Source organism: Passer montanus, unplaced genomic scaffold (genome assembly GCF_014805655.1).
Source record: "Passer montanus isolate IOZ18808 unplaced genomic scaffold, ASM1480565v1 scaffold15, whole genome shotgun sequence".
Classification (NCBI taxonomy): domain Eukaryota; kingdom Metazoa; phylum Chordata; class Aves; order Passeriformes; family Passeridae; genus Passer; species Passer montanus.
Window position 1 is genome coordinate 12,817,184 of NW_024362051.1, and position 26,480 is coordinate 12,843,663.

At 43.9% G+C, this 26,480-nt stretch overlaps 1 protein-coding gene across 4 annotated transcripts in view; it reads right to left on the minus strand.

Moving 5' to 3' along the window:
• Positions 1–327: 327 nt before the first annotated feature.
• The window catches only part of CREBRF (CREB3 regulatory factor), a 37,606-nt gene continuing 11,453 nt past the window's right edge, over positions 328–26,480 (minus strand). The window contains exons 1-9 of one of the 4 annotated variants that reach the window (XM_039701233.1): positions 25,489–25,507; positions 17,663–17,840; positions 16,633–16,758; positions 14,701–15,784; positions 10,373–10,567; positions 8,519–8,708; positions 7,978–8,051; positions 7,491–7,613; positions 328–1,803 (exon numbers count right to left, since the gene is read on the minus strand). In XM_039701233.1, coding sequence (XP_039557167.1) covers positions 1,682–1,803; positions 7,491–7,613; positions 7,978–8,051; positions 8,519–8,708; positions 10,373–10,567; positions 14,701–15,784; positions 16,633–16,758; positions 17,663–17,671 — 1,923 coding nt within the window. In that variant the 5' untranslated portion in view covers positions 17,672–17,840; positions 25,489–25,507 and the 3' untranslated portion in view covers positions 328–1,681. Of the gene's footprint in view, positions 6,241–7,490; positions 7,614–7,977; positions 8,052–8,518; positions 8,709–10,372; positions 10,568–14,700; positions 15,785–16,632; positions 16,759–17,662; positions 17,841–19,279; positions 20,684–25,488; positions 25,508–26,480 lie in introns of those variants that run through there. The other 3 variants (XM_039701236.1, XM_039701234.1, XM_039701235.1) reach the window with 3 other exon arrangements.

Below are 26,480 nucleotides of genomic sequence, written 5' to 3' on the forward strand. Positions count from 1 at the left end.
CTTCTGCACCCCCAGAATGAGAAGCAGGCGCTTTGCTTTTCCCACAAACTCAGCCCTGTGCTGTGTCCTGCCCCTCTGCCCCTCTCCACAGCTCTGCAGGGAGCAGCTTCTCCAGGCACTGACCCAGCTTCTCCAGATGGTCCCACACCAATCCAGCAGTGCTGCGAGGCAGCTCTGAGCACGAGGAAGGAAAAACCAGGTATTTCTTACCTGGCTGTCATCCCTTCCAAAAGAAAGTTCCTGAAAATACCAGGAGGTCACAGACTTATTTCAAGGCAGCAGAAGCCATTCACGATCACTCCACACACACAATGACTCGAGACAATATTTCCTCCACAATTTTTATTTTAAATTACAAAGGATGTTGCATACATTGATGAATTTGTATCTGAATAGAAGTGCTAGGGATCAAGGGTGACAGAGTAAACAAAGTCAATAGTTTAATTGTGCCTCTTTTCAAAAAAATAAAACTGCACAACTATTAACCAACATTTAACATTGCAACTCTTAACAGATCATGCTTTGAACAAGGTAAATTTATTTTCTAACAGAGACAAGACTTTCAGTAAGTTTTTCTGAGCTCCAGTTGGAAGTTGATTATAGAATATCAAGGACAGCATTACAATCATGACCCCAAGCATAGGCAGAACAGGATGCCATGTTTTGTTTAAAATGCCTTTTTTTTTTTTTTTTTTGCATCTGCGTGTGCCATCAGCCTTAAGAGTTCACCCAACCACAAACACTGAGCAAGAAGTTTTCCTTGGATATATAATATTCCACGAAGGTAGAGGATTCCAATCAGAATGTATGAATATCCATCATTATGAGAGAGATTAAAATTAAGTTTTCTTACTAGGTTCTGTTTCCGAATCAGAAGATTTTGATAGGGTGGGATGTGCTTTTTCCAACACCAGAAAAGCCAATCCAGAAGTTTTCCTTACAGGAGCTAGTTAAGTCACACAAATTTGACTGTAAATATACCCAACTAAAAATTAGTTTAAACTCCAGAAAAACTCTGAACAATGGTGTTATCTAAAAAGTTTGGAATTTTGTTGGTTTTTTTTATGGGGGAAAAAACAATGCCAGTGTGGCTTAAAAGAGCTCTGGTTCCACTTTTAGCTCCACAGCTTGTTAGAAAGACAATAATTTCAGTCAGTATTTGCTCCCATGGAAGTTCATGGATGTCTAAGAGGCTGAGGATTATATTCAGAGTGCAAAGACACCTTCTCGAAGCACTGGAGGGAAAACATGGCATATTGTGAAATGCAAGTTGTAGAAAGACAGAGATTTTTGTTTGCTGCAAAGAAGGTACAGCCTGAAAGTGCCATCTTTGATTAATGACATTGAAGAATCCCAATTTACATTGGGAGATATTCAAGAGTGGTGTTTTCTCAACAGACTAATGCCCTTAATACAGTTACAAGAAGGATCAGTCACTGAGGCAGCAACTGTTTGAAATGTACTTCACACGATCCCTGGGGTAAACAAAACAAACCTCAGCTGTGTGCAAGGCTGTGTCAACAAGCCAAGACCACATCTAGCAGCACACTCCACTAGGTGATTCCAACTGAAGCCTCCAACTTCAAAAGAAGATCAAATCATGCTTAGATGCACTCTTGAAACTCGGGTCTCAAGGCCAAGTACAGACCCTGACATTCACGGTCCAGAACTGGGTTGTGCCTCAGCAGAATTTCAGGAAGACGAGCAAGCACGTTTGAGGAACAGAACTGCATTTGCTATTTCTGCTGGAGGCAGCTTGGATACAACCCCTGGAAATTCTCCTGATAAAACCTTTTACAGCTTCTTTAAAAAAAAAAACAACAAAAAACAAACCAAAAAATAGCTATGTTTAAATGATTTATGGAAAAGCACATCCAGTCATTATAGCTGTGAATAAGCTGTTTCATTAATGAAGGCAAATATTAGATAAATACTGGGGGGTGTCTTTTAAAAATAAATTTTGAACTGACACCTCTACATTTCCAAAGTGTCTGTTTGCTTTTAGGTTAGTTAAAAGACCTTTCATCCATTTTAGGTTGGTTTTTTGTTTGTTTGCCTTTTTTCTAAAAACCCCAACTTTTCCCTGGCCCTCTTAGTATGGAAGAAAGTCAATCTATAAATTAGGAACTGAACACAGCTGAGCCTGACTCCCACATCAGCTTTACAGCAATACAACTTTATTAAATCACAATGATTTCAACTGGTATGATAAGAAAATCCAGCCCATCCACACGTAAACATAGCTTTAGTAGTAAGTCTCTCTCATCCCAAAAAACAAAAAGTACTCCCCAAGTATCAGTAAATGTGTTCAATAAACCATAAGAGGAAGCGTTAGCAAAAGGGGTTTTGGGTTTAAAAACACCCTTCAGGAGCACCCCCACGTTTTGCAAAGCCATTCAAAAACTGGTCTTCCATAAAATACAAAAGGACTACTGAGAGAAACTGCAATCAGCCCTGTCCGCACTCGCTCCAGCACGCTTACATCAGCTCTGATTCCACCTCAGAAGCTTGGACGAGTTCAGAGGGAATGAAAAACACTTAGTTCTAGATGTACAAGTAAGGCACAATATAAAGCCACATCATCATCTGTCATGAAGGGAGGGGAAGGACGAGGGTCATACATGGTACAGCAGAACAAGCAGCCCATCGATTCCAAGTGTGGCACCTACGTTCAGACTGACGAGATCTCGACAAGAGCAGTTATGACAGCATGCTTTTAATATGGAAACAAATCCTAGAGAATCCAGTGTATCAGAAAAAGGAAGAGCTTTCTGGTTGTATTAAATCAAAAAAATAGATCATTGTTTTTGGATATAGGATTAAAAGTGAATATTCACAATGCCTACACTCAAAAACAAACAAAAAAAAAAACAACCCAGGACTTCATTAAGATCCACATACTATGTATGAACACTGAAAATCTTTAGAAAATGGTCTTCTCTAAAGATCACCCCAAAACGCATGCCACAATTGCCAAAAAACAGAACATGTACATTTGTTGGTTTTTATACCCTTATAAGATTTTTGTTTGTGATAAGTATACACTAAATGTATATATTTTAATGACACTAGAGGAAGCAGATTGTTACTGGCATTAAAGTACAACCATTTCTAGACGGTTTAAATGCCACAGAGTCCCCTGGTTAAAATGTAAAGCTGCACAGCTTGCCTATGTCACCTTTATGATAAAGTTAAACCAGCAAAAGGTCTTATCTTTACTCTACATTTTACTGCCAGGTTTTATTATCTCAAGTATCGCTGCAGCATTCTGACCAGCCCAGAGTTAGCAGCAAGTGGCAGGAATCATATAAAACGCAGTTTCTTTTTTTTTTTTTCTTTTTCCTCCTTTTTTTTTTTTAAACAAAGTGCTTTTCTAAGATATACATACATATAAATAGTTACAAAATAAAGTGTCAACATTAAAAAGCTCAACTATTTCAAAGCTTTAACTTAAAATAATACATAGGAAACACTGAAATGCGAGGGTGTGGAACTCACTAAAGATTCAAAGTCTACTTTGAAATGCGAGACCAAAATCATAGTCTGGTTTTCAGACAAAAATAAAAAGCTATAAAGTTGTGTGCTGCCCAGGATTCCCAGGCAGTAAAAAAAGGGGGGGCTTTTAAATACCTTGTCAGTTGAATTTGTCCCAGAAGTTTTTACCTGATTTCAAACTGCTCTCTCTCCATGCTCAGATGCTGCCTCGCCTGCAGGGTTTGGATGGAGCACAGGGACAAGCTCTGTGTGCCAGCCCTGCCCAGGCACAGCCTGCACCTCACAGCACACATTCTCTCTCGGGGTTTTCGGGGCCCTGGGCAGCTCCACAAGAACAAGAGGAACACACCAGACCCACCGTGGAAAGCAGCAGCCAACTCTCACCTCACCTGAACAACAACAACAAACACCTCGAAGGAAAACACCCACATTCCACTCGGATTTTGCAAGCCTTAAGTGGATTTACAAAGTTTTGCCTAAATTGCCCTGGGTATTTGTTCAGTCTCTTGTAGGAAAGACTTTCTGTACAGCTCAGTAGTGGTATTTTGGCCTCCTCCTCCCTTTTGAATCTTCCAAAATATTTAGGTACAAAGGAAGCTGTGAGCGTGGCAGGGCCACCACGCTCACCGGCCACTCTTCCTGCACTGTTACCAATTCAGGCTTTTTTCTCTTCTAGTACAAGCTTGGATATAAAAATAATCTACTTAAAAACAAAAAGGAATCACAGTACAAACAAACTCAGACAAACTAGAAACGAAGTGGAGAAGTTCCCCAAAGGGAGTGGGGAGAAAGCCTTCATGGACTTTTGCATTTTTTTTTCAGCAGCTACATTTGAAAATATTTGGTATTTCTATTTTCAGTAAACAGTGTTTTGTCATCTTTAAATAGGGAGAGAAAGAACAGGGAGGAAAAGGAGGGGGGTCCATGAAACCAGAGAATGATCTTGCCTTGAGATAAAGGACTTTCTCATCAAAGGCTAAAGCTTTTATCTGTACGTTAACACTGACTACAAAGCCAACTCTTATTAGCAGAAGAGCAAATAAGAACTTTGTGTTAATAGTCTTCAATCATAGAAACTACTGAATTAACAAGAATAAGTCACATATAAGTCTGAAGAAGCTAGTTTCGAAATACCTGTACAAAAATATAAAAGTCTATAAATTTTTTTTGTTTGTTTTGTTTGAAGCCTGTGTTGATCCTTGGAAACATCACATGCATAATAATACATCAACTGGAAAAAGTGGCAACTAAGGAATTAGATATTTGTAGCTCTTTTTTTTTCCTCTTTACATATATACATGTTACAATAAAAATAATTTTATTTTGGTTGTTTGGTGGAAGTATACTACAACAAGCTAAATACTTTTTTTTTTAAATTCTCAAAGTCGAAAACTATTTTACCAATAGCTTACTAAAATCCAAATATATTAAAATCTCCTACAGTAAGTGCAGAGAAAAAAGATTTAAAGACTCCAAGACGGCCACCAACTTATCTACCATGGAAGCGAACTACAAGAACAGCAAAATAATATTGTTATGTATGAATGCTCCTTCTGTAGATAATTGGACCCAAACAAAAAAATTCACAGTTCAGTAAGATCCCTAACCCTGACCTTTAATTTTTTTTCTTTTTTTTCTTTTGTTTTTACATTCAGTACAGTATCATATAAGCTGTGCAAAACTTTACTTAGACTGGCAGTTCGCCATATCAGTTGCATTTGTCTTTGGTACAAAAATAAACAATCGCATTAATGTGCAAGTATTTGTTTTCTTCCGGCCAAAGTACCGAAATTGAGTTTTCTAGAGCCATCTTTTATACAATACATAGACTCTGTGGCATATATCTACATTTTCAACATATTCCTATATACATTCAAAAATTTTTAAGAGCTGGAACAAATACAGTAAAACCTAAAATCTCACCATCTATACAGCTCGGTTTTGCCCCTCAGGGTTTTCTTCATACAAAACTTTACCAGCTTATACTGATAGCTCTCTCCACAAAATACAAGGCACAAAGAATATACTTTTTTTTTTCTCTTGCTTGCACGGACATTTAAATACTCTATTAAGCTCAGAAAATTAAAGTCTTATATGGCACACTAGCTCTAATGCTGTGTGTGCTATGTACAAGTTAATGGTTGCAAAGAAAGCTTATTGGTTTTTTTTTTAAGAACAAGAAAAGAAAACCCAATTATTTAAAAATAAAATAAAAAAAGAACAAAAAACTCCCTACATTGACAGCTTCACCAAAAAAATGCTTCCTCTTACTTCACTTGGACCATAAACCTGTCACAATGTCTGGCAAATGCTAAAATATTTTCTCTAGCAAACCCATATTTTTGCTTCTAAAACAAAAGTGATATATTCTGGTCCTAGATCATTTGAAAGAGAACTCTCATTTCTGCCCTTGAGCTTGAAGCAGCTTTGAAACTATCTGGTTTATGGTCCAAAAATGCTCTGCAGCATTTTCTACCACGCCGTGATTTGTTTTCCTACGCTGTTACTTGAAACCAATGGAACCTACAGGTGAGTGTTTACAGAATGCTAAGCTGACATGCAGACCAGAATGCCATTTACAACGAGCAGCACGGGCAGAAGCTGCCCGGGGAGCAGCTCCAGGCCTGTCCTACACCTTGGCCATGGGTATCCGCAGCCCCACCAGGCCGCCCGTGGGGTCGCCCTCCGCTGTCTTCTCCAGCACCTGGTTCACAAACTCTGAGGTCTGTCCAGCTACAGGAAGTCCTGAAAGGGAGGGAAGAGAAGCTGCTCTCAGGCCACTGCTCATGGCACATTCCTACTGATGTCTTCAGGTTTTGGCTTTTATATTTTTCGGATCCTGTGCTGCTTTAGTGTGTGGGGCTGGGTTCACATCAGGGGATGCTGAGCTCTCTGCACAGAGCAGGGACACAAAACAATTCCTGCTCCAGCTGGGCACCAAGGACAAATGATCCCAATCTCAGCCCAGGAGCACAAACCCCGTGGGGTGGAGAGAGAAAAACAAGGATGGGGCTGCAGCTGGAACTGGACACTGAACTGCAATGTGCACATGGAGCAGAGCTGAGCCCAGGGAGAGACCCCGGCAGCGCTCGTGCATTTTGGGGCCATTTGGGTTCATCTTGGGTTCATTTTGGGACCATTTGGGTTCATCCTGGGTTCATTTTGGGACCATTTGGGTTCATCCTGGGTTCATTTTGGGACCATTTGGGTTCATCCTGGGTTCATTTTGGGACCATTTGGGTTCATCCTGGGTTCATTTTGGGACCATTTGGGTTCATCCTGGGTTCATTTTGGGACCATTTGGGTTCATCTTGGGTGCAGCCCTGGCTGGGCTCTGCTGCTGCCCAAGGTGCATCCATGGAGGAGATCCTTTAATAAATCCCTGCTTTATTTTTTAACTCTGTCTGGCCTCTGTTCTAGCACAGCCTTCCCAAGGCATCACTACAGGTGACACAAAGCCAGGGGACACTTTGGTTGGGACAAATGGAATCGGGAAAGGGCTCATTTGTTCCTCTGTATCAGAAATTCTCTGCAATCAAATACAGCAAGCCCAGAGGGGGCACCAGGATGATCAGAGAGCTGGGAGGAAAGGTTGGGAGAATTGGGGTTGTTCAGCCTGGAGAGGAAAAGCTTTGGAGTGACCTCATTGTGGCCTCACAGTGCCTGAGCAGGACAATGAGATGGAGAGAGACTTTTTACAAGGGATGGAGTGACAGGACACAGAATGGCTGCACTCTGCCAGAGAGCAGGGATGGATGGGATATTGGGAATTAGGAATTGTTCCCTGTGGGGAGGCCTGGCACAGGGTGCCCAGAGAAGCTGGGGCTGCCCCTGGATCCCTGGCAGTGCCCAAGGCCAGGCTGGACATTGGGTTTGGAGCAGCCTGGGATAGTGGAAGGTGTCTCTGGTGGAATGGGATGAGCTTTGGGGTTCCTCAGGGCTTTTATGATTCTATATCTTCATACCTAGGCAAATACACAAAGTTCACTGCTTACCAAGAGTGTCTTTAATAAGTATGTTCAACTTTTGTTCCATGTTGATTCCTCTGTCATCTTTAGGTACCTGCACCCGATTAACTATTTCTTGTTTAATGGAGTTGATGACAAAGAGTAAATTATCTGAAAAAAAAAAACAAAAGGAAAGGATTAGCTTTACATCACGTTCCCCTGGAAGGGATTCACAGTTACCCACACACAGCTATCTGTGTCAAAAGTGTCACATCACACTTACTGCAAATTAAATGTAATAGTTTACATCAAATATTACCAATATTTTCAAAAATATTTACAGAACACGCATACATTTACATAATTTAAACAAGTTACCCAAATTACATTAATTTCATTCATTGAGCTGGTTTTGTACCACCAGAATTGCTGGATTTGTACCAATTCTTTTCTCTGTGAGCCAGGTTACATCACGGTGCAAAACACAGACTTGCCCAAACAAAAGGAAAATTAAGATGTGAAGAGTTGTATTTACCATATTCCGTGTTGAGACCCCAGAGTTTAACTTTATTGGCTTCATACTGGGCTTTCTTTTTTAGTCTACAAGCCCTGTGGCAAGAAGAGGGGAAAAATTAGAGCACCACCAGAAATTCCAGAGTAGTAAGAGCCACATGAAGTCACCAACCAACCCTCCCAGAGCTCTGATGCACAAACTCATCCATCCTCACTCACCTGCACTAAAACACTCTGCTACCTGCATCTGCTCTCATCTGACACTTGTGGAATTTGCTACTGTCCCAGCTGTTCTCCCCACAGCTAAGGAAGCCAATCCCAGTGAATTCCTTATGTAGGAAACAGGCAAACCACAGCTGCCAAGGTGCCAGCTGCTCTGCTTTTTGATAAACTGGAAATTCCCACTTGATAAACTGGTAATTCCCATTTGGTAAACTGGCAATTCCCACTGCAGGGGCTGCCACACGAAGCAGAATTTCTTTAGGTAAAAATTATTTACATCTTTATCACTCACATGTAGCAATCCAAATTTTCTCATCCCTGCAGCTCTACCCAATGCATACCTGGAAGCCAACTTGTTCTTTTCTTTCCTTGACCTGGGTCTGGCAGTTAAGGGAAGTTCACTGACAGGTGTCAGGTCACTGATCACCTTATTCAGCTTCCTCAGCTCGTTACCAATCTGGAGGAGTTTTCTGGGGTTGGGAGTCAGGTCTTCTACATCAGTCCTCCGTGACTTTTTTGCTGCATATTTTCCTGTTTAAAATATGCAGAAAAATAGGTAGGGAAGTGACATAATACATACACAAACCTGTGAGAACACACTCTAAAATAGGCATTTTTTGGGTGCAGTTTGAGTTCCTTTGTTCCCTGCAGAAGAATGGGCCGGAATCAGGTGATCCCCATGGCCTCTCACAATACAAAAAACATTTCCACACAAAGAGCTTTGTACAATTCATATTCTATCCAGATCAGATAAGAGCGAACACTGCTGGCCAGGCCCCTGGATGTGACAGAGAGCATACACACAACTCTGCTGAAAAATGTATGTCACAAGTTCAAACCCTGTTGTTTTGCTCCAGCTGTAAACTTGTTAACTCATATGCAGCCAAAATATCCTCCTGCACACTCCAGTGGATTAAACTCCTAAATAATCTTATTACCAAAGTCTTGCACACAGAAAGAGTGCTGAGGCCTGGTGCTGAAAAAATCTTCAGCAATGCTGAGGTGAAATGATCCACATAAATGCCAGTTAACCCTTTTTATTATATTTATTTGGAGCTATTTAAGGGCTGGTTTTGCACTTGACTTAAAGGTCAAGTGCCCAAGTGTCTGGTGGGTTTGAGTCCTCAGAGTATGTTTAGTTATTTGGTGTTGGATAACAAATCTGAAATAATGGAATCACAGAATGGTTTGGGTTGGAAGGGACCTTAAACTCATCTTTTTCTCCCCCTTGCCATGGGCAAGGACACCTTCCACTAGACCAGGCTGCTCAGAGCTCCATCATGAGAAAGAGCAGTGATCAGGATTTTAGGTACTGATATTTCACTACAGGATAAAGAAGCTTTTAAAAACTAAGGACATGGGAAAAAAAAAAAAAAAGCTTTCTTCCCTGAATAAATCTACAGGTAACAGCAACAGCAACAAAAAATCTTATGATTTAAGAGAAGGTCAATTGCCATGTTAAAGGCAGTAATTTTCAACTCTAAGGGAACATTAACCTTACAACCAGGCAAGTTGGTTTAAATTGCTCCTTCAAAGCCAAAATCAAATGGAGCAGCCTAAAAAAGGTCCTGTGAGAAGAAAACAAAAATACCCCTAAGAGTGGTTTGCTTTGGGTGATGTTAATCATGTTTGTGGTGCAGTAATTTCTCACTGGGAATAAATCAGCTATTAGAGCAACTGGTTTAAGTTTCTAAGAGGGCATCTTAAGGAAATGGTTTATTCCCAGAGGAGTAACTGCTTCACTGTGCTGCATTCACAGGGGGAAAACAAGGAGGGAGGAGCAGAGAGAGCTGTGCCTTAGTGCTTGTCCTCAGCCCATAGCAGTCCCCTGAACTTGGCACCCCAGAGCCCTCCCAGCCTCCTGCTAACACAGGCAGCACTGACAGGAACAGCCACGAGCTGCAAACATCACTCAAGTCACCATCCAATATTTACAGTATCACACTGAGAGAGCTTTGAACTCTCGGGGTTTCCACTGAGAGCCCTTGGAAGTCACAATTCTCAATTCATCCACGCTCCTCTGGAAGAAACCACACTGAAAGTCCCTACTGTGTGCTCACTGTGCCTTCCCTGGGCACTGCAGTCACAGACTTTCCATGGCCCAAACCTCTCAGCGCTCACAAGGAGGGGAATTGGCTGCTGACGGTGTCACAAGGAGAAGACAGTGATTTGTGACCAGAATGAGGATTTCTTACCATGGTGGAGCCCATTCTTCTGGTACATGTTGCTGGGCAGGGTGTCCCTGTCCCACTCGGATGGCCTCAGCATCCTCTCCTGCTGGGATGGTGTCAGCTGCTCGCTGTACTCCCAGAAGTATCTTCGCTTGCCTCTTTTCCGAGAGGATACTGCAGTCATTTCTTTCAAATCCTCCACAGAATCGTTTTCATACCCTAAAAGGATGCAAGGGTTGTTTATATGCTGGTGACAGAATTGTTTGTAGCCATTTAGCAGCAGACTGAGGATTCAAGTTGAGAGCAAAACCACAGCCAGCTCTGTTTTGCATTATCTAACACTCTGTTTCCAGCACCAACTGCTCTTGTACTTGCCTTAAATTCCAGGATAGACATTGAGCCACTGATGGGGCTTCATTAGTTGAAAAAAACCAAAATTATTTATGCATTTAAAGTCCCTTTATGTTCTCTGGCCCCCTTAGCTGTAGTCCCCCACAATCCCAGCAGTGCCAAGTACAGACAGATGTTGTTTGTGCAGATGTTGGACCATTTTCACCCATCCTGACAATTTTCCCCATGAATTGGCAGGAACACAATCCTAACTCACCTCCACATTTGACAAAAAGCATGGAAAGAGAAGCAGATTAAATAAAAAGGATTAGCAAAAGACAATAAAGAAAAAATTATTCAATTATAGAACACTCTGAGTTGGAAGAGGCCCACAGGACTGAGTCCAACTCCTGCTGCTCCTTGAGTCCAAAGACCTGCAGGGAATAATCCAAGCACTGATCCCTCCTAGGCTGGAGAAAGGGACTCTGTTATCAGGACAGTGACCAAAGGGCCATCTCAGCTGAAGGGATCTGGACCCACTGTTCAACCTCTTCCTCCTCTTCAGTGGGATGAGAAGAAATGACCCTCAGTGAAGCTGTACAATATTTTAGAGGTGAATTATGATGCACTTGATATCATGAATTGCTCATGAAGGACATGGAAATTGTAATGCCACTGCTCACATCACAGAAATATTTTACCATAACTATGTAAATACAAACCACAGGTTTTCAAACCCCAGATATGCTTCAGAAAATAAAGATAATCTATATTAAGCTTAAAAAAATTCTCAAACCACAGCACAACCTTTTGTGCTAAAATGCTAAATATTAGTTTACATTTACTCCAAAAGGAGCATTTCTGAACATGCCATAGTGTGATGGAGCTAAAGGAAAAGCCTTTGGATGCTAAAAGGAAAAGTCCCACGCATGAACTGCAGGCTTAGCAAGCCTTGACCCCATATGCTTCAGCTCTGCTTCATCTTCCAGCAGCACAAAGAACACTTTCTTCCTTTGAAAACAGCCCATTCAATTAGTCTGTTTGCACTTGAAAAACCAGTTGAAAGAGGAAAAACAAACTTTCTTGCTTTGGTTTGACTCTCGCATCATAACCCAAAGCACAAACAGAAGTCAGGTATGCAGAAGGATGAAATCCATCCTGAAGTTCTGTTTCTCATAATTTCATCAACTCATTTACTTGGGTTCTCTGGTTTGTTGGAAAGGCAAGATTTTAAAGGCAAACCAAACAATGAAACATGCTTTATAAAACATTTGTGCTGTATAGCCAAAGTTATTGACAATTTACATGAAATACAGTTTCAAATACCATAAATATTTGTAACTGTAGCTCCATTTTACTCAAATGCTGTTTGACATAAGTATCAAAATACACTCAAAAAGCCCACTGACTTTCCACCTAAAAAAAGCTATGTAACTTATTATACAGAAATACATAAATTGAGCCCATCTTCATGATAACACAAAATTAATCCAACCAATGAAAACAAATCTCTGCAAGAGCTGAAGTGTACAAATGTACAACAAGGTTAAAATCAGGACTTCCTGTTTGCTTATTCAAACTGTAATTAAGTTAGCAACTTCAATTACATTGACTTAATACATCCTGCCTTGCAAGCCCAACACTGACCTGCTGCCATTATAAAGTTACATAAAAGAACCCAGAGCAGTGTCCTAACCTAACACACAAACTTGTTTAGCTGTGTTTATTATTTATTAGTGTATTTATTCCTCCTCTCAGCAAAGATCACACAGCAGGGCAGGCTTCTAAGAAATCTGAAAGGTTTCTTGTATTCAGCTCTGAAGCCCTTCACAAGCCCCTCCTAAAAGTCCTCCTTCACATCCCTCCCTGTGGTTTCAGGTTTAAATTCTCCAGGGTTAAATGAAGCAGAACAGAGAACAGGCTGCACGTGACTCCTGCATCTCAGCAGGTGAAAGCCAAAAATAGCCCCATGAAACAAAGCCAGCGAGCTGCTGCTCTGCACCCCTTCACCACAGAACCTTCTGGAAACCATCCCCAGCCGATGCTCCAGGTGCTCACACTGACCCAAGGCAGCTCCTTAAAACAACCTCTGTGCTTCACTTTTCACTCATTTCTTCTCCAGTGCTACTGACAACTGAATAAATGGCTGCATTTCCCATTTCTGGAGTCTCCTGACTACGCCATGGCAGGAAAAGTCATTTAAAAGTCTTTCTACTAAATGAGATAGGAAAAATATACTCAGTAATAGCAAAACCACCATGTATAAATGGTAGAAAAGGTCTGGGCTGGTAATTCCCATAATAAACTACCTTTGCAGGAGACCAAAATTGCTAAATTTGTGTCATGGTGATAATAAAAACACTGCTGTCCAAACTTGCCTGAGAGCCAGTCACATTTTTAACTATTTTTCCTTCACTATATCTAAATATTTCCTCAGATAATACTTGAAGAAAGCATTTCATTCACTCTAAAAGCACACATGAAGAATAACCAAAAGCAAATTATGTATTAAAAAACATTAGAGGGCCAGTAATAAATAGCAAACTTTTGTCCTTTCAGTAAAATACATCCTCACTCAAAATACCAACTGATTTTGCTTTCAGACCCGTGGAAGGTTTAATTTTCCTGTGCAGTGCCTATTTTTAGATATTTTACCCATAATATTTACCTTTAGAGGTAAAAAAGCAACACAAAATACAAAAGTGACATGATCAGAATACCTGGAGATGTTATTTCCTAAATAGACAAATAGATGATAACATTTTTAGTATCACCACATTTGAGGTGAATGGCTTTAGGCTTCATTCATGGAAGGGTTTGGCAAGCTTGGATAAGCCCAGATCCTCAGCTACTGCTGCAGAATGTGGATTGTTGGTCAGTAAAATCATGAATTAATTAATTAATTCCACCCCCAGCATTTAACACAACCTCTCTTTTTCAGGGATCCCAGGCTCCCAGCACAACACATCCCCCACGGGCTGCAGAGCTGGAACAGCTGCTCAGGGCCCCAGAAAGCAGAGGGAGTTCACTCCAGAGGGGAGGGAGAGGCTTCAAAACGTTAATAAAAATGTGTTGTGTGCATGTGAAAGTAGCATAAAGGGCAGAATGCTTAACGAGTTTAATGCCAACACAGGAAATCTAATTAGAAAATAATTTCATCTGAGAGTTCATTATGACAAACACTGACAAGCTTTAGGGAAGCTGCTGTTCTCAACAAGTTAAAATTTCAGCTGCTTTATCCCCTCCAAATTACATATTGCAAAATGTCTGAATACTTTAATTCTTATTCTCTACTACAGGGCAGTTATAAGATGTGAATATTGTAATACTTTCTGAAGTGAAATTAATACTTGGGTGCAATCCTGTTGCTTTCCCTGCAAAATTTATTTTTATACAATGTTACTGTTCTGTTACATTCTACGTGAAGGTTAGTTCTTATTCCTGCTCTTAGAACTCCATTTTTAAAGGCAGGGGAGAGAAATTCAGCATCCTCTGAAGCTCTACTGTTACTGCTGAAACCACTTAGAAATAATTCTATTAATTTCAGTCATTCTTTGGAGTCTGTGGAAAAACTGTACCTGAAAGTAGGACTTAAATAATTATGAAATCATTTCACTCAGGATGTGATTTCATCCTGACAGATCCAACTCTGGATAAATTCACAGCTATGAGAAGTGCTAGAAAGCTCTGCACATCCTTCCAGACAGCTACAACAGAAAAGAAGGCCACACTTGCAGGCAGCTGCTCTAACCTCAGGCTACAGCTGGGCTTCCTGTATCCTCTATCATTATTTTTGCTGCACAACCACAGTTTATGCAGTTTTTCACAAAATAGGGCAACAGAGACTTTGCATGCTTTGAATAAATTGCATTTTGCAAAGCACTTAGAAAACGTGGGAGGAGAGTTCACAACTTAAGATCAGTGCTGCTCATCTGTAAGTACCAGGAGTTAAAAGCTTTCCTTCCCACTCAGAGGACAAACCCACCAACCCCCACGTCAGCAAAGGCCAGCTGTGCTGGTACCTGGTTCTGAGAAGGTATCACTGATGTCATCGTCCTTATCGTCCTCGTAATCCTCCTCCTCATCATCGTTCTCAGACAGCTCGTGCTCACTGCCAAATCCTTCATCGTGGTCCTCATCTTCAATATCGTCCTCGTCCTCCTCCTCCTCCTCGGGCTCTGCTTTGGCTGACTGCTCACCCAAAGTGTCTGTTACAAAAAGAGAATAATTGTGCTCTTCTTTCTTCTGCGAGGAGTCCGACACGGACGTGCTGGCGGACAGGCTGCTCTCCCCCACAGCCAGCGCCGGGCTCTCCTGGGGAGGGCTGAGGAGCAGCTCTTGAGTCTCTTTAAAAGGCAAACCAGGAGTTGTGCTGTGCCTGTGGGGGGACTCGAGTCCTTTTCTCTCCTGTCTCTTTGCTACAGCCCCACAGTGGCAGGTGTTTTCCTTGGCTGCGTCGGCGTGCGCCTGGCTCAGCACGGGCCTGCTCTGCGGCAACGGGTTGATCTTTACTTTTGCTTTTTTAACATAGTCTTTACATTCAACGTGGATGTTCACCTTTTCACTGCTGTACACGTTGGTCTTGGCCATGATCTGTGTACTGGAAGCAGGCTGGCTGCCAGGCTTGCTGGCCTTCTGGGCACAGTCCGACAGCGCGGCCTCGGCCTGCACGTTCTTGGAGGAACACACCGGCGCCGCTGCTCTGCTCGCCATCTTTTTGCCAGGTAACAAAGAATTTAAAGGGTTTTGTTTTACACTAAAGAGCAAATCGGGGTAGTAGAGTGAATCTGAGACAGGCTGGGAGTCCTCGCTGTTCAGCTGAGCCAGTGTGGGTGTTTTGCTTATCACCTCTTCATCTTGGTATGGGCTTGAGAAGTCATCGAGGCCCAGGTAATCCACCTCTTTTGTTCCCCAGATGTCACAGCTGGTTAATTTAGTGTACTTAGTTAGGTCTTCACAGTAGGTATCCCACTGCTCCCACTTGGAGGTGAAAGCAGCTTCTTTGTCCAGGATGTCTGTAAAAGACTCCAAGTTCTCAAGGTCTTTGCAGTCCTCCATGAAAAGCAAGTTGTCCCTGGAGCTTTGCTGGTAGTCCATTTCTCTGTCCTGTGCACAATAAGGTAAGTTAAAAGTTAGTACAAATAAAGTATCATCATCTCTTTCCTCTCCTTAACCTGGTAAGGAGAGCTCAATTCCAGTGAAGTTTGGGAGAGTGGTGACAGAGGAAGAGACCTTAGCTTTCAACTAAAAGCTTCTTTTGAAGGTCAGAATGAAGTTCTTTCAGCAACAGGTCTTTCTAAAGACACTGCTCTTCCTATAACACTGTATTTTTCTACTACTGCAAATCCATCTCCTCATCAGGAACTAAACCAGTACCAACATCCATGTATTTAAAATATGAAAGACATCACAAGCATCTTTATAACCTAGGTCAATCTTTGCTGTGTGCTTAACAGAATACACTTGAGTTTATCAGTTCCTGGAAAACCTCATTCTAACATGACCAATTAATGACCACAAGTGACCCTTCTCCTTTGATGCAGGGAGAAAATGAAAAAGGGAATGCTCATACAAGTAGCTTGTGAGTCAACTTTTCCTTCCCCCTGCATTCACAGCTTGGGTGAAGCAGAACATAGCAGGGGGAAATTCTTCCCTGTGAGGGTGGGCAGGCCCTGGCACAGGGTGCCCAGAGAAGCTGTGGCTACCCCTGAATCCCTGGAAGTGTCCAAGGCCAGGCTGTACAGGGCTTGGAGCACTAGCGCAAGGTGGATTTGAGCCTGTTTGAAGAAGTGCCTGCTGAGGAAGCATCACACTTGCTGGACAAGCAGTCCAGCTCTTCCCTAACCAGCAGCCAGCAATAATGAATAACTTCCCAGCATTCTTGAACCACCAGCCCTTTATTCCTACAGGAACTGGGGAGGAGATGAAGTTCTGGGCACACAGAGGTGACCTACCAGTTCATACATGAAGTCTGGATCCGAGCTGCTCGCCAGGAGATCCGTGCTCATCAGAGTCTGCTCTGAAAACAGGTGGCTCCGAAAGGCATCCCCAAAAGGAGGGTCCATTCCACTCACACTGGGCTACAACACAATGCACAGACATTCCAAACGTGATGTGAAAAGGCACATTTTCATCTTCAAAAAACAGAAAGAGGATCACCATTCCTCCTAGTCTCAGAAGGTTTCTACCACTGCAGATCAGCACATCATTCCCCAGAGGCAGAGAATGCTTCATGAGCAGCTGACAACATGCAGAAGCAATCAAAGGATATATTTCTATCCACCACAGAGCTGCAAGAGCATTCACTGCTCCTTCATTCTTCCCTGTTGGTTTGAAAATCTTATGTTTATAACATTTTGGCATATGTTGGCATTTGTAGAAGATGAGGGCCAGCACTGGCAAGATTTGGAAGTCCCTCTAATACAAGTAATTCTGTACTGAAGCAGTGTTGACTGTGTTTAGAGCCATTAGAACTCATAAAACTTCTATATAAAATTGTAAGGAAAGCTAAATTTATGATGACCAAATCTAGATTGTTACCTCTCTCTCAAGAACGAAGTGAAATTTGACAAAAAAAGCATTATGCAGGATGACTGGGCATGCAGGGAATGGGCAGCAGGGCCTTCTGCTACATTTAATTCCAGACCTCAATTTCTCTTCTAGACGCTCTCACCCTGAGGGTTGGGGAGGCAGAGACACTGTGCTGCTGAAAGTCATTGAGTGTGCTGAGTGTGAATCACTGCAGTAATAAAAGGCTGTTCTGCTCTCCAGGCATCCTCCCTCACCCACAGACAATGTGGCTGGAGCTTGAACAAACACAGCACCAAGAGCAGCACCACAGCTTCTACCACACACACTACAGGGACCCTACAAAATAGACATCCTTTAATCTCCTACACATCTTCCCTTCTAGTGCTGGTCAGATTTGTTCTTAAACACAGGCAAAAATATTTACAGAAGCAAATAAAATCCTAGCAGACTTACCTGAGGCATTTCCAAGCCCAGATTCCCCAAATCCAATTCCAAACTTCTTGTTTTATTCACTTGTAGATTCCTTTCCAGCTTTACTTCAGTCTCAGGGAGTTTACACCATCCATGCAATGAAATTTTTCCTTAGGATAACTTCAGTTCACCCTGATGGAGCTTTTCTGTTTGTCGACTTCTGTGCAGAATAAACACAGCAAACCCCCAAGGAGGTGAGTAATCCTTCACCAACAAGGTGAAAGCTTAAAAAACAGCCAAAGGCAAGAATTTCCCCTGAAAGTTGATTTTTTACTCATTCTGGAATGTATAGAAATTTTCTTCCCCTGGCATCTTTCATTGAATGAAAAGCTACAGATGCTACAGAACAGACTTGCTGCAAAAATATTTTTGGCCAAGTTACATTTTGTTGCCTTTTCTCCTCTCTGCTGAGAGCAGCAGCTCTACAGACACACCTGAAGAGAAAACCTTGCCAAATTGGGAACAATAATCAGCACACTGCTGGGTATCCAGGAGAGAGACAACCTTTATGACTAATGTAACAGAGCCAATAAACTCTAAAAATGTCTCAGGCAAAAATCTCAAAATACAAATTTCAAAACAGGCAGCAATGCTGTTTCAGTGGTATCTCCTCCTTTTCTTCAGGGATGAATCCATTCAGCATCAGATAAGATTACATCAATCACTCACACAGCAACATCTAGTGGTAGAGGATCACAGAAACCATCCAGCAGCAGAGCAGAAGAGACAGATTTCCCCAAGAGAACAAATTAAAAACTGCCAAACTCACAGCTGTCTAATAAAATATATTCTCTATTAATTCAAGTAAGGCATACGTTGAAATTGGACCAATTTATCTACTGGTAGTGTTACCAGTTTAGGAGTTTCTACAGACCTGCTCTACTTCAGATGTTTGTCTAATGACTCTTCTGAGCTTAACCCAGCATTTTGAACAGTGTGAGGAAAACCCTCACTCAGCACTGCTCCTAAGTCAGACTTTGGTGCAATCTGCTCAGGCTGTGTTTATTCTCCTCTTTTGAAAAACAAATAGTAAACTCTAAGTGTTCTCCCACAGCTCAGAGCCCTCCCCCAGCAGCACATGACAGCATCCCCGTGATCATTCCCACTTTCAGATGCTATCTCAGCCAGTTTGTCCTCTTTAGCATATGGACTATCAGACTGTGGTAAAAACAGACACTATGCAAAGAAGCCTTTACTTATCAAAACAGCCTGCTTTGCAAGAGCAGCTGGAATACAAAGAACAACAGTTCCAGGTCCAGTTCCACAGGAGCTCTCAGCTGAACCCTCGCCACCCCTCACAGGGCCCTGTGGTGAACGAGCCAGTTCCTTGGGAGAAAAGCTCCTTTCTGCTCCAAAACCTCCAGGGAACCCTTGATTTATTTAAAAGTGACATTTGAAGTGAAGTTTGTGCCTCAGCAAGCCCCGTCTCCCTTCACCCAGCAAAGGCCACACCGCAGCAGGATGGTCCTTCCCGGGTGGGGACGTGGCAGCAAGGACTGAGTCACTTCACCTGGGCCAGGAGAAGGGGTCTGTTCTTCAAAACAAACACAGGGATGTCCTCAGACACAAAGGGAGAGGCAAGGTTATGATTCTAAATACCTGAACACTTTCTTTCCATGCAGATTGATGCCTTTTTCAACAGCACATCAGATGAATGCTTTGGCACCACCACCAAACCACCTCCTGCACTCACAAGGAGACTGCCACAGTTCTCCACGATACAAAGGGCAAAGAAAGGAAATATTTGCTGCTTCTGGCTGTTCTTTGTTGTGTTTTCTGTCAGAACATGGGCCTCAAGCCGTTCCACACACAGCCAGCAAAGGGGGTGAAACTTCATCTCTACTGACACTGATTTCAGTAACAACCAACCAACCCTTCCAGGTGCCAGCTTCTGGATCACTTCCAAATCCTCCAAACAGACATTCAAGGCTCAGAATATTTCTACCATCTCCAAGACTGGAGTGATAAACTTCTTGCACTATTTAAGAATGCCAGTGCATGTCCTCCCAGGTAAAAGCAGTATATTAGCTAACCCAATTATTCCAGTAATTCTCTTTATATTTCATTTTTGATATTTTATAATATTAATATTTAAATGTGACTTGAATCCCAGTAGGATCTAGTCAACTATTCCACAATGTAGGATTTTTCTTAGCAGCTCTGTGAAGAGGGAAAACACAGTGAGGCCATGAAAGAAAGACATTGCCTCAGGGAGCTGCACAATCCAGATATCCTTCACGCTCCCAAAAAGCAGCCCTGCTTCCAACTGCTTTCCAAATTTCCCAGGAAGATCAAGGTCACCACTAAAAGCCTCCTGCTGTTTACACCTAACTACCAGTGTTTCTCCATGAACTGGTAAATAAAGATGTATGGCACAAGGCAATAACACATAAGGGAGCACAGGTGTCAAACTGGAACTTGCTGTGAAGGAAAGTAATTTGTAGACTGCAGTTAAAGTCCCATTCTTACAGAATTTATCATTACTGGCACTTTCAGCCCAAGACTGAGTTAGAAAAGAATAGTCCAGCTGTTGTGTTATCTATAATGAATGCAGCTCTGAATGAACTAAAAGAGCTGTGGCAGAGCTCAAGTACAGCAGCACCAAGAATTACTGAAGATAAATATAGCAGGAATTTCTACTTGAGGACAATTTCCATTAATGCCTTCCCAAATGCAGACACAGGTGGAATACAGAGCCCAAGGCAGCGGGCAGGGTGCCTGCTCCTCTGGCAGCAAACAGCCTGCAGGGAAATCAGATTAAGGTGATTAAGGAGCCAGGCCCGGAGCTGGTTCTGTGTCTGCAGGTCTGGAGTCACATCAGTGCCCAGCTCTGCTCCTGAGGAAGGGAGGACACCTGAGGGGAGCCTGTGTCACACGTGGAGAGGGACTCTACAAGGAATGGGGTGACAGGACAAGGGGAATGGCTCCAGACTGACAGAGAGTAGGGTTAGCTGGGATATTGGGAAGGAATTCCTCCCTGGGAGGGTGGGCAGGCCTGGCACAGGGTGCCCAGAGCAGCTGTGGCTGCCCCTGGATCCATTAAAGTGCTCCAGGCTGGGCTGGATGGGGCTTGGAGCAAGCTGGGACAGTGGAAGGTGTCCCTGCCCATGGCAGGGAGTTAAAATGAAATAATCTTTAAGGTCCCATCCAGCCCAAACCATGCCATGATTCTGTGATCTCGGGAACAGCTATGTCCCTCTAACATTTAGGAATCTGGGCTACTGATGGAGACATGCACACGTACACTGGTTAAAATCCCATCAGCCATCAACAAGGAACCAAAGCCTGTTCTATAGAGTTAACATCTAATTAACCTAATGACAAATCCTAATTAAAAATGATCCCCTGTATTTAATATTTACTTTCTGAAGAGGAACAGTGGTTCCAGGATGCTCAGGAAGACTGAATTTCCCGCAGGGGAGCAGCAGGTGCATTGCCTGGGATTACTGGTGTAACCCAGCCTGCAGCAGGAGCTGAACTCCAAATATACAGCACTTACAGAACCCCAGAATAATGAGGTTGGAAGAGACCTCTAAGATCATCAACACAGGATTTGGGGGACGCAGTGCAGCTCCTGTGCATGTGCTGCATCTTGGGCCACTAAAACATCCTCCTGCCACAGCACAGCACCTCCAAAGAAGCCCCTCGAAGAGAAAACCCCAAAATTCAGCTTTCAGCTTAGCACCTCTGAAAGTGTACCTCGGTCACCTGCATGAATCATTTGTACCGTGGCTGTAACCAAAGTTGCTATTTGTGGCCCAGTTCAGCTGTGTATTCTGCACCCCTGGAAAGGCACAAAACACATCCAGAGATGCTGATTCCAGCACCTCTTTAGGGGACACAGTACAGCTCCTGTGCACGTGCTGCACCTTGGGCCACTAAAACATCCTCCTGCCACAGCACAGCACCTCCAAAGAAGCCCCTCGAAGAGAAAACCCCAAAATTCAGCTTTCAGCTTAGCACCTCTGAAAGTGTACCTCGGTCGCCTGCATGAATCATTTGTACCGTGGCTGTAACCAAAGTTGCTATTTGTGGCCCAGTTCAGCTGTGTATTCTGCACCCCTGGAAAGGCACAGGGAGCCTGGCTGTGCTGTTTTGCTGGCTGCACACTGCTCATTATCCCAGCAGCTAAATGCCTGCTGTAAGTGCATTACAGGAACAATTACACTTTCATGATGGTGACTGCATCACACAGCACAGCTTGTCAAAGGCACAATTTTGATGCAGGTATAAAAAAATAGCTCATGAGAGCCTGCCAGTACTAAACCTGAAAGCTCAGGCTGAAACATTCATGGCCAACTCTGAATTTCAGAGAAAGCACAGAAACTACTCCATGTGCTTGGAAGGAACCATTACGTACCTTGCACTATTTGTGGCATCTGGACATTTTATTAAATACTGGAGTTAGAGATGCAAGAAACTCTCCTGCACATTTCTTAAAAATATTTTTTTCCTTCCACAGTTTGTGCCAACTTGTTTTCTGTGACAGAACACTCTCTGCTCAGGGCAGTCTTCAAGCTGAGAACGTGCAGACTGCCCGGGGTGGGGTCCATCCCTGGAGGTGTCCAGGGAACATCTGGAAATGGCACTCCAGGCTCTGGTCTGGTTGAGAAGGTGGGAATCACTCCCAGGTTGGACTCAATGGCTTTGGAGAACTTCTCCAACCTCAGTGAATGTTTATGTTTCTTACTTTTGTTTCTGAATAATATTCCTTTTTTTTTTTCTTTCTACATGATTCTTCAATGATTATCCAGACTTAAGAAAACTCTTTTACTTTTCTCCCCCACCACAAAGACACTACGTTTATTAGTATTATTATTTCATAGCAGTGAGCAAAGACACTCTTAAAATGTCTTCATGTATTTCCACCCACTGCAGTCTCATTCCTGGACTCACAAAAGCAGCCAAGTCCCCCTTGTTGATGAAGGATTTTTGGTGAAGGATTCCTATTAAAATGCCAGCACAAGCATCTAAGGCATTATGCTCTTGGCTTTTTTGTCCTGGAGAGAAAACAACACCTGCTTAAAACCCCCAGAGCCTGAGTTTGATGGAGCATTGCCACTTAAAAGAACTAAAGATACTCAGACTGTTTCACTTCTTCTAAGCCTCTTCCCTTCAGGAGAGGGAAACTGTTACTTCACTGTCTCTGTTCCTGTTCCTCCACTGACCATCCCTTCCCCCTCCAGTGGTATTTTTCCAATCCTACTCGCCCACAGCAGACAGACTTCAAGACCTGGAAGTGCCAGCTCTAAGGAGAAGCTCTGGTCTGCAATCACACACATCACCCCAGGCAGCAGAGCCCCAGAAGAGCACAGACCTCAGGGACCCTCCCAGCTCTGGGGGTGCCCAGCTGTGTCAGCAAACAGCAGATCCCAGACATTGATGGAATCCCAAAGTCACAGAATGGTTTGGGCTGGGAGATTAAAGATACCTGGTTCCACTCCCCTGCCATGGCAGGGACACCTCCCACTGTCCCAGGTGGCTCCAAGCCCTGTCCAGCCTGGCCTTGGGCACTGCCAGGGATCCAGGGGCAGCCCCAGCTGCTCTGGGCACTGTGCCAGGGCTGCCCACCCTCACAGGGAGGGATTTATTCCCAATATCCCACCTAACCCTGCTCTGCCAGTGTGAAGCCATTCCCCCTTATCCTGCCACTTGTAAATTGTCTCTCTCCATCCGTCCTGTAGGTTCCCTTCAGGCCACAGCTGTGTCACCCCAAAGCTCCTCCTGGCCAGGTGAGCAATCCCAGCTCTCCCAGCAGAGCTGCTTCATCCCTCTGATCCCTGGAGCCCCCTCTGGGCTCTCTCCAGCAGCTCCAGCTCGGCTCTCACCTGAGGGGCACAGGCACAATGCCAGCCCCTTCCTGCTGCCCCTGGGGATCAGCCCAGGGCAGGGGGGCTCCGGGGCCAAGGCAGCCCCAGCTCCTGGCCAGCAGCACCCCCAGACCCTTCTCGCAGGGCTGCTGCACCTGCGGACCTGTCCCAGCCTGTGTTTATGTCCCAGCCTGTGTTTATATCCAACCTGCACTGATACTGACCATCACGCAAGAGGCAGAAGCAAAAACAAGTGATTACTTTTTATAATAACAAACATTCTGCATGCAGATATTTTGTAACAAGTATGCCCATGTTAATATATTCCTACTAGAAGCACTTTTTTGTATGTTCTGCAACAAAGACTGAGATTTTATTCTCATTTTAGTGCCAAGAGTGGGATGTGCAGCACATTAGACTTATTAGAACTATATTAACGGACTTAAAATTAATTTTTTTAATGGTTAAATTAAAAATAGTCATAGTATAAACCTTATTAAAATAACACTGCAGAGTTAGGAGAGTTGTTTGCATATGAGAATTAGTAGTAAAACTAACATTTAATTTTTTTTTAGCTGTAGTTTTCCCCTGAATCAGAGTGGGGTGAAAGCAAAGGCAAAATTAAACAACAATTCAGCTTCCAATCTCCAGCAATATTCTACATTCGGACAGGATGGCTATTCTTATATTTTTTTCTGACAGAATCTTTCAGACTAAGAGAAAAATTAATTTTGTAGTTTCCAGGAAAAAACAAAAAGCAACACAAGTCTTATGATGAAGGGAACGTTACAGTCTGGTCTACTCTTCATACTGTGAAATTCCAATTGTTATAGTCTTATACAGAAATTTAAAAATGGGGCATCTCTACTGAATCCTTCAAAGCCAGCAGCAAATTCGAAAAATGCAGCAGTCAAAATTGTCCAAAAAGTAAAAAATAACGTCACTTAAGAGTTTAAAACCAGAAGCATTAAAAAAAAAAAAAAAAAATCAGGAAGATTTTTATAGCAAGGTCTAAACCTTAAATTTACAAACAAAAAAAAAATGCATCAGTCAAAATTGTACAAAAAGTAAAAAATAACGTGACTTAAGAGTTTAAAACCAGAAGCCCTAAAAAAAAAAAAAATCAGGAAGATTTTTATAGCAAGGTCTAAACCTTAAATTTACAAACAAAACTTTTGGTTTAACTTTCACGCCAATGCTGACTCTCAATCACTTCTTATGCAGTACCAAATCTCCTGATCAGGGTTTGACGTTAAAATATTCAGCTGAACTTCCCAAATCACAGAGCACAGACACACGGGCCATGGCAATGTAAACCGTGGGTTCCCTTACTTATCCCATCAGTCTGTTAGTGGGACAAAAGCTTCTGTTTCTCCCCAATTAATTCCTGCTAATGCTGACTTCAATCTCTGTCCTTCACAGGCTGTTTGCCTCTCTCATTATTTAAAAACCACCTGGGGAGGATGCTCGGGGGGGGCTGGTGCCTCTGCTCAGGATTGCTCTTATCAGGAATATTCCCATCAATTCAGAATAACTCCTTCTGGGCTCAGGTGAGCTACTGGCTATGGGCACGTCTGAGGCCTCTGAGCTACTGTTATTTATGCATTTAAAAAGGAATCTCGCTGACATTATTTTAGCAGGACAGGTTTCTTGCAGAATGGTCATGCCCAGAGCAGCTGTGGCTGTCCCTGGATCCCAAAACCAGGCTTGGAGCAGCCTGGGATAGGGGAAGGGGTCCCTGCCCAGGGCAGGGGCTTGAAATTAAATAATCCTTCAGGTCCCTTCCAATACAAACCATTGAGGGATTCTATGATTTATTTTCCAAACTAATTCTGATTTCTGACTTAAGGAGCCAAAACCAGAAATCGACCACATTTCCAAAGCACCTGCATCTGCCTCTCTGTAATTTTTACTATGAAAACACATTTAATAATAATCATAATTAACCTTCCCCACAAGGATGCTCAGAAGCAACCTTAGAGGCCTTTTAAACACAACCTTTAAAACATTTACAAGTGCTTGAGGACAATACGAGTATCTGATTCTGTTCTGCCTGTTACGTGGAGCACGATCTCAACAAGTTCCCCCTGGAGTGGCAGCGGCAGAAAGATCACGATCCCTTGAAGCGAGACTCGCCCACTCCGGCTGGCAGCGCCGAGCGCTCCCAGCTCAGCCCGGGGAGCGGGGGAAGGCTGGACAGACACCGCGCTCTGACACCGAGCGAGACGGGAGCGAGCCCGGACACCGGATCCTGCGGCAGCCGGTGCCCTCAGAAATGCCGTGGGCTGCCAGGGACGAGCCAGGGCACGGCAGCGGCGGAATGACACCGGGAGGGACAAAGATAAATGATAAAGATTGGCTTTGAGTCCTCGGTGGCACAAGGGACTTTAATAGAGGTGGTCCCGGCTAGGAGCGGGCGTGAGCTTAGAGCGGACACGGAGAGCGTCCGACAGCCGTGTGCGGGCTGCTCCTGAGGGGGCCCGGGGAGCTCGCGGGTGTTTTATAACCCAAATCTGCGGGGACGAGCCGGGAGCAGGAGAAGGGAACGCGCCCCGTCCTGCCCTGAGCGCGGGGAACGGGACCCCCCGTGCGCGGGCACCGCCCCGGGCCGCTCCCCACGCTTAGGCGGGACAGCCCCCCGGAGGCAGAGCGCTGCGGAGGGACGGGCACGGCGGGCAGCCCTGCCGGGCTCGGCCCCGCGCGGTGCCCGCGTCCCCCGCTGTCCCCCGGCCCGGCCCTGACCCACTAACACACCTCCGGCCAACATGGCCGCCCCGCCGCCCAGCGCAGCCTACCCCGGCCGCCGCCGCCCCGCCCCCCGCGTCCGCTCATTGGCTGGCTGCCCCGCCGCGCGCGCTCCCATTGGCCGCCGCGCCCGCCGCTCACCCGCCCAGCGGCCCTTTCAAGCTAGGGTGAGGCGACATGTAAACAAACCCCCTCCCGCCGCCGCGGCCGCGGCCCCGCGACCCCCGAGCCGCGCCCGGCCGGCC